The sequence below is a fragment of the Emiliania huxleyi genome (assembly GCF_000372725.1).
Source record: "Emiliania huxleyi CCMP1516 unplaced genomic scaffold EMIHUscaffold_1017, whole genome shotgun sequence".
Taxonomy (NCBI): domain Eukaryota; phylum Haptophyta; order Isochrysidales; family Noelaerhabdaceae; genus Emiliania; species Emiliania huxleyi.
In genome coordinates, this window is record NW_005202322.1 from 5,392 (window position 1) to 12,621 (window position 7,230).

The following is a 7,230-nucleotide window of genomic DNA, read 5'->3' on the forward strand; positions in this document are numbered from 1 at the left end:
GTACCGACTCACACAAACCGAGACGGTGATGGGAGGCGTCGTGTGGTGATCTCAGGCCCAGTGAGGTAGTGCGCCTGACTACCCCGGATCCTGCTGAACAAGTTCCTCTTGTAGCTCGATCGGTCACACCGCCATCGCCGTCGGGGAGAGGGGGGGCGACACTGCTTTGGCAGCGTGCACCTCGATCCTGCACCGTGTTTGTTATGACCCCCCCCCAATGAACACACCAGTGTGTACTTGTTACGTGAAAACCCGCTGGGACCCGGACGCCAGCACACACGGCTAGATTTCATGGCGGGCCGCCTAGGCCCTGGGGTCGGAGGTAGAGTCGGTGGGGGTGCCGCGCGCGGCGCGGGCTTCGCTGTCGGGGGCGTTTAGGGCGGGGTCGGGGAAGGAGGGTGGGGTCGGTCGCATTGGCGGCCGCGCGGCAGTGGCTGCGGGGGGGCGGGAGGAGGTGGTGGCGCCGACCGCAATGGCGGCCGACCCGACGTCGAGCGCCGGGCGAGATCGCGAGGGTCGAGGGTGAGCTCGAAGCCGAGGGCGGCGGCCGGGTTCTGAATGGTGAGGGCGTCGGCGGTGACGATGGCGGCGGAGATGGCGGCGGAGTGGAAGGTGTAGTGTGAGCGGGTGGACGCGCGAGAGAGGGAGGGCGAGACGATCGAGGGGTCCCGTACCATGCGGAATCGACCCTATCCAGTGCTCAAGTGCTCAAGAGGGCCGTAAAGTAAACACGGACGAAAAAATCTTCTTGGAAAGTACGTCCGTCCGTCGTTCGTGGCGATGTCGGGCTTCGGCGGTGACCTTCAGAGCCTCCCGGTTGACCTTCATCCCGAAATCCTGGCGCATGTGCCGCTGCACGGCCTCGCGCGCCTCGCGCTGACCTGCCACGCGTGGCACCGCGCGGTCGAGGCTGCCGTGCGCACTGTGCGCCAGTGGCGGCATTACTACGCGGACGCAGACTACGGGCACAGCGAGCCTCTGCATCAGCTCTTTGGGGCGCTCTTTTGCCGCTGCCAGACGCCGCGCGAGTGTATTGAGCTGTACACAGCGATGCAGAGCGCGGCGGAGATCGTCGAGGCCGAGGTGCCGCAGCTGCCGCTTTGTTTTGTCGACATTGCTGTTCACGACAATGGACCCGACGCGCTCGCTACACAGCTCACCAAGTGCCGCCGCGCGCAGGAGTGGACCGCCGAGCACATTGCCGAGGTGTTCCTGACGTTCGTTCGGTATTCGAGAGCCGGCTGGTTCAGCCTCGATGACGCACAGTCAGCCATGTTAGACCTTCGCGACCTCGTGAACGGCTTCGCAGTCACTTTGGAGGAGGCGCTCTCTGTCGTCCTGCGGCCGGAGGTCGTGCAGAGCCGCGCCTCACGCGCGTACTGCATCATGGAATCGTATGCATCCTTCTCTCAGACGGGGGGTATGATATCGGGGTATGAATTCGACGAGCAGCTCGGGACGCTCATGGCGACCAGCGTGGCTCAGATGCGCTTGCCGCTCGGCGATGTCCTCGAGCTGATTGCGCGGCTCAACGAAGAGGAGGGGCGGGCGGAGGCCCAAGGCCTGCTCGGCGACGACAACGACCGCGCCTCCACCATCGCCTTCCTGCGCACGTGGGCCGAGGCGACCGGCGCGCCAGCCTCCCTCTCGCCGAACCAGATCCAGGCCTTCCTCGGCGCCGTGAGCCGTTGGGACGCGCCGCTCAAACGGCACGCACTGCCACTCGCGCTCGGCTGGGTGCAGGCGCTGCTCGCGCCGCTCGCCGCGGTGCTGCCCGGCTGCCCGCCGCTGCAGGCGGCGAGCGGGCTCATCGAGGCGATGCAGTGAGGTGTGTAAACGCGATGCGAGGCTGGGGTTAGCGGAGCAATAGCGCGGGGATCGACGCGAGGCGGAGAGAAAACGACAACAATGCGCCCCGTTTTTACTGTTGTGATCGAACAAAGGCGACAGAATGGTCGTTGTAGTATTAATAAGATCTCGGGTTGGCACGCCATGTGAATGGTTGACCCACGGCCCCATTTGCGTAGGCCATTACCGTTGGATTGTGTGCACAGCCCTGGGCATGGGTGTCCCCATATGCGTTCTTCAAGCCCATTTGGTTGCTGCACCTCACTGTGAAGGCGTCAACATCCACCCACGTGTGCTGCCCGCCATTCAAGTCGATCAGCTCTGTTTGTCCGCCCCGACCAACTACACGATGTGCTTGGCACCGACCTGCGCTTGCGAGGGCAAACTCCTTCTCCGCCTGAAGCTCAGCCTTGCGGCGCTGGCGGACCTGCTCCTCCGACTCGGGTGGCTGCCGCTGCTGCCGCCAGAGCTGAGAGTATCCCTCGCGGAGGCCTCCGACGTCTGACTCCAGTGCCTTTAGAGCCGCCGGGACTCGACGCAGGGATTCGTTCTCAGTCTTCAACGCTTGGAACTCCTTGCGTAGACCAGCCTCTCTCTCCTCCGTTGCCTGCCGGAGGCGAGACGCCTGCTCCTGCAGGACTTGCTCGTTCCTCGCCGCCTGCTCCTGCAGGACTTGCTCGTTCCTCGCCGCCTGCTCGCGCAGCATCTGCTCATTCCTCGCTGCCAGATCTCTCACCTCCTGCTCGCTCCGCGCCCGCTCCGCACGCAAGGCCGCCTCCGAGGCCTCCGCCCGGCGTGTGAGCTGCTCAACCTGCACGAGAACGTGGCCAAGCAGGTCCGAGGTGTTGGCGTCCGACATCTCGCGCCGACGATCGTCCGTCCCATGCGGCAGTTTTGATTTTAGGGCCATGTGCATGGACTTCGTCTCCGTCGCCACAGCCGCGATCGCGACAGACGCCGCTCACCGTTTTGCCGTCCGCAACGCTGTGAGCGCGGCGCAAGCATCCCTAGACGCCGACCGCCGGGCCGCAGCCCGTGCGCACTTGCAAGACTTGGGCAGGGACTGTGACGGGGCGGGGCGCTGGTTGCGGCTCACTCGAGAGCTTGAGCAAAGCCGATCTTCCTTTCACGAGGCTCAGAGCCGCATTCGCTCTCTGGTGCCCTCCGATGGAGCAGCCGTTGGCGAGGAAGTTCTCGACGCGGCGGTACGCAGCCGAGACGAGAGGCGCGCAGGCCACCTTGAGCGGCTCCGCACCTCGCTCGAGCAGCATGAACGGTTTGCCGCAGCAGCGCAGCACTCCAGACTGCTGGCAGAGCTGCAGGCATTAGAGACCGATCCTGGCCCCGCAGCTATGGGAGCGGGCCTCACTGGCCAGGTGCGGCTTTCAATGCTCCGCGAGCGGCTCGTGCCACCCCTCGACGAATGGGTTGGCCTGGTGCCGCGGCTGCAAGACGAGTTGGCCGAGCTTGAGGCGGCAGGCAGCAGCGCCCCGGGCCTGGATGATCTTCACCGCCTTCGTGATGCCTGGTACGAGGCCGAGGACGCACTCGACAGGCTGCTCGAGCAGAGGCCGACGAGGGTCCGCGCGGGCCGACCGCAGCCCCCACCAGTGCCGCAAGCGCAGCTCGCGGCTGCCACCCGTGCAGTGCAGCAGTCGGAGCGCAGCCTCCGCGCCGAACGAGCTCGCCTCTCCGGCATGGCAGCGTCGCACTTTCCGGAGCTTGCCGTCAAGGAGCCGCTGCTGCAGCTTGGCGCTGCAGAGGGAGAGCTCTTCCAGCGGGGTGGGATGCTCGTGGAGCGCAGCCTCGAGCAGTATAGCGGGCCTGGCGGCGCGAGCTCACTCGAGGTACTGGCGGACCTGCTCTCTGCGCGCCACCGCGTGCTCCGTGGCGAGTTTGGGCTCGATGCCCACGGCCGCGGCGTGCCGTGCGTGCTCAAGGAGTACGTGCTCGACGGTGAGGGAGTGGAGTGGGGGAAGCTGGTGCGAGAGGTGTCCGTGCTCGCCAAGCTGTCCGACTCGCCGCGGTTCGTCGAGGTGCAGGCCGTCTTCCAGCAGGCCCGCGCGGGGCAGAACCTGGCATACCTGCAGCTCCCCTACTTTGAGAAGCGGGACGTGTGCCACTGGCTGGAGAGCGACCCGCCACCGTCGACCGACGAGCGGCGCAAGATGCTGCGGCAGCTCGCCGAGGCGCTGCAGCACCTGCACTCCCACGGCTACGCGCACGGGGACGTCAAGCTAGAGAACGTGCTCATGTCGGCTCAAGCCACCGCGCACTTGGCGGACTTTGAGAGCGTGCGAGAGGAGCCCGCGCCGAGCGCTGTGCGCAGCGCGAGCCGCAGCGCCGGTGGGGGCGTGCGCACGATGCGGTACGTTGCGCCCGAGCGGCGCTCGGGGCAGCCTGGGATGAGCAAACCTTCTGCGGCGAGCGATATGTACGCGTACGGCGTCTGCGCTCTTCTCGCATGCTGCGATGGCGAGGGGGAGGGCGAGGTTGTCTTTGACGCAGCCGAGCAGCTGCGCGGGTGGAGTCGCGAAGCCGCAAGCAGCGCGGGCGGACCGCACCTGCCTGCACTGCTCGACGCACTACTGGACCTTGAGCAACCGGCGGCGACGAGTGTGATGGACGCGCTGGCTCGACGGCTGAGCGCAAAGCAGGTGCCTTCGAAAGCCTTACACTTCAAGCCCTCGTGTGCTAACAGCTAACGACGTTCAACAGGTCTTGCTGCACCCCTTTCTCGACACGAGCGAGGAGATCCGGCTGGCGCGCCTCGAGTCTGAAATGGCCGCCGCCGCAATGTCGCTGGCTGGAAAGGAGGAGGCGGCCGCTCGACAGCGGCAAGAGGCGGAGGAGAGGCGGCTGGAGTGGGAGGCGGCGGAGCGAGAGAGAGACATGGCGCAGCGGGCGGAGGAGCAGCAGAAGGCCCTCGAGCAGCAGCTGGTAGAGCTTCAACGGCGGGAGGCGGAGCAGCTGGTAGCGGCGGCGCACGTGCAGGCGCAGAGGCGCGAGCTTCAGCGGAAGGAGGAGCAGGTCAGCGAGGCTCTGACGCAGCAACGCCGATCGGCCAGCGAGATTGCAGCCGGCCGCGAGCAGGTTGCGCGGCTGCAAGAGGAGGCGCGGCGCGAGCGCGCTGCGGTGGAGGCGGAGGAGCGGCGAGTGGCCACAAGCCGGGCGCAGCTCGAGCGGCGGCGCCAACAGATCGTCGCCGAGGAGGCGGCTGCACGCTCACTCACCCTGTGGGGGGCGTACTCGGGCGAGGTGCACACAGAAAACGCGGTGCGCGCCTTCTTCGCCCGGCGCCAGCGCGACAGCCAAGGTGGGCCGCAGCTGCGCGTGAGCAACGTGGTGAAGGTGGAGAATGCGCAGACCCTCTCCAACTTCCACTCCAGCGGCAGCTTCTACATCGACCCCGCCGAGGCTTTCCGGAGGAAGGGCGACACGCTCCTCTGGCCTCCCGCAGGAGGCGGCCACGAACGTCCAGGCGACCGGCCTGCTGCTCAGCTTTGCAGCGAATGGCATGCTCGGCCGCGGGCTGTACGGCGCGCCGGACCCGCGCAAGTCGCTCCAGTACTGCCGCTCGGCCAACAAGTTCATGTTTATCTGCCGGTACAACCTCGCGAGCCCCGCGCAGCACGCAGGCCCGAGCACGCAGCACCGCAATAGCATTTTCGACGAGTTTTGCGTGTATGACGAGCGGCGGGTGGTGGTGCTGTGGATGCTGAAACTCGAGTAGGATATGCTAGTGTGGTCGGTGGGTTTTGAAGAAATGCAAAGGATGTCAAAATCGTTAAAGAACGAAGAGTCGTGGGTCGTGCGCGTGCGCGGGGCTCCTCTTTGTCTTTCATCTCGTTTCATCCCTTTGATTTCTACCTGAGAACGAAGAGCCTCGCGAAAAGAATTTTCCCATAAAACTCCCTCGCACAACACTGGTGGGCACGGGACTGGCGCGCACTGGCACTAACACAGGCGAAAAGAACTTCACGGCTCAAAGCTGTGGTCAAGTTTCATCGCGCGAGATGGGACGGACGTCGACCGACAGCGTAGCGAATGGCCGACAGCACGGCCGACCTGCTCGGGCATGCGCTCGTGCAGGTGGAGCAGCTGACGCGCCCGACGTCGGCGCCGCACCGCGCCGGTCGCTGTAGCCGTTTCTGATGTCTCTTCTTCGCTTGTCCTTTAGGTTTGTTTTGGCAAATCAGGTTGTGGCCTCGCCTCCGCTCTATTCGACTGGTACCGCCGCCTCCGAGAGCGTCGACGGTGGAATTGGGTCGTGCCACCTCCCCGCAGCTTATTTCTTTTTTAACAAGGGCCAGCCAGGGGCCAACCCTTCCGCTTGTGACATCCACCAACCACCTCCACCGCCACCCTTCCTTCCTGCCTCCGCCTCCTGCCTCCGCCGCATCAATGCGGAGTGGCAGCTACGTCCACGAGCGGGCGGCCTCCTCCTCGATGCGAGTCGATGGCGGCTCGGCGCGCGTCGACGAGAACTACTCCTTCCTCAGCCGCGTCTACGAGTCGCTCGCGGGCTACGTTCGGATTGGATCCGTGCGGAACGCGGCTCGGCTGCTGCTGCGAGAGAGGCACCGAGACGAGGAGGAGGAGAAGGAGACGAGCTCGCGCGATTCGATGGCATCGGTGGTGCTGCGAGCCCGCAGCAGGTCCACCGCTGGCGCCGAGGCTGAGCCCGAGGCGATGGGAGGCGACGTCTTCTGGTGCTGCACGCCTCGCTTCGAGACGGCGTGCTTCGCACTGTGCGCACTAAACACCGCTCCACTCGGCGGCTTTGTGCGCAGCGCGATGGAGGCGTCGCTCAAGGAGATCTCGTACTTCATCACGGACACGGCCGCGTACATCGTGAGCAAGATGTGGGACGACATGCTCGCCTCTGAGCTCTTCAAGATCAACACGCTCTTCCTCTGCTCAGAGAAGTACGACCGGCCGTGCAACCAGCCGGCGCCGACGCACGTCCAGTTCGAGTTCTCCTTCACCCTCCTCGCCGCCTGCGCGCTGATCAAGACCTGGATCGAGACGCGGGCGAGCCGCAACAACCGCGGCACGCTCATCGTCCCGACCATGCTCGGCGTGCTCCGTCGGATCGTCGCCCGGCATGTCGAGCACACGCCCGTGACACGCCCCATCTCTCCGCAGGCATGCTCGTCGGCTGGTCGTTTGGAAGGGCCTTCCTCGAGCTCCGCGTCGACGCTGAGCTCGGCCCGTCGGCTGCGCAGAGATGGCGGAGGCGGTCCAGGGCGCGTCCATGACATGTCCGAGACATGTCCCACAGGCATCTTCAGCTGCGCAAAGTCGGCCGTGGCGGTCCGGTTGGACGACGCGGACCTCGGCCTCGGCGTCCTCTTCCGTGCGCACGACATCGCCGATGCG

The 7,230-nt window shown here is 65.8% G+C and overlaps 3 protein-coding genes across 3 annotated transcripts; 2 read left to right on the forward strand and 1 right to left on the reverse strand.

The window, feature by feature from the left end:
* Window positions 1-2,031: 2,031 nt before the first annotated feature.
* On the reverse strand, window positions 2,032-2,707 carry EMIHUDRAFT_250979 (hypothetical protein; the record flags this gene model as incomplete). Its single annotated transcript, XM_005793311.1, has 2 exons — window positions 2,032-2,056; window positions 2,211-2,707. 2 exons carry the CDS (start codon window positions 2,705-2,707, stop codon window positions 2,032-2,034), a joined length of 522 nt encoding a protein of 173 aa, XP_005793368.1.
* Window positions 2,708-2,762: 55 nt separating this feature from the next.
* EMIHUDRAFT_250980 (hypothetical protein) lies at window positions 2,763-4,553 on the forward strand (the record flags this gene model as incomplete). Its single annotated transcript, XM_005793312.1, has 1 exon — window positions 2,763-4,553. The coding sequence occupies one exon, from the start codon at window positions 2,763-2,765 to the stop codon at window positions 4,551-4,553; it is 1,791 nt and encodes a 596-aa protein (XP_005793369.1).
* Window positions 4,554-5,895: 1,342 nt separating this feature from the next.
* On the forward strand, window positions 5,896-7,230 carry EMIHUDRAFT_460324 (hypothetical protein; the record flags this gene model as incomplete). The annotated part of the gene is made up of 3 exons (XM_005793313.1): window positions 5,896-5,963; window positions 6,261-7,012; window positions 7,133-7,230. Coding segments are annotated over 3 exons (918 nt in total), but the record flags the coding sequence as incomplete, so codon positions are not given.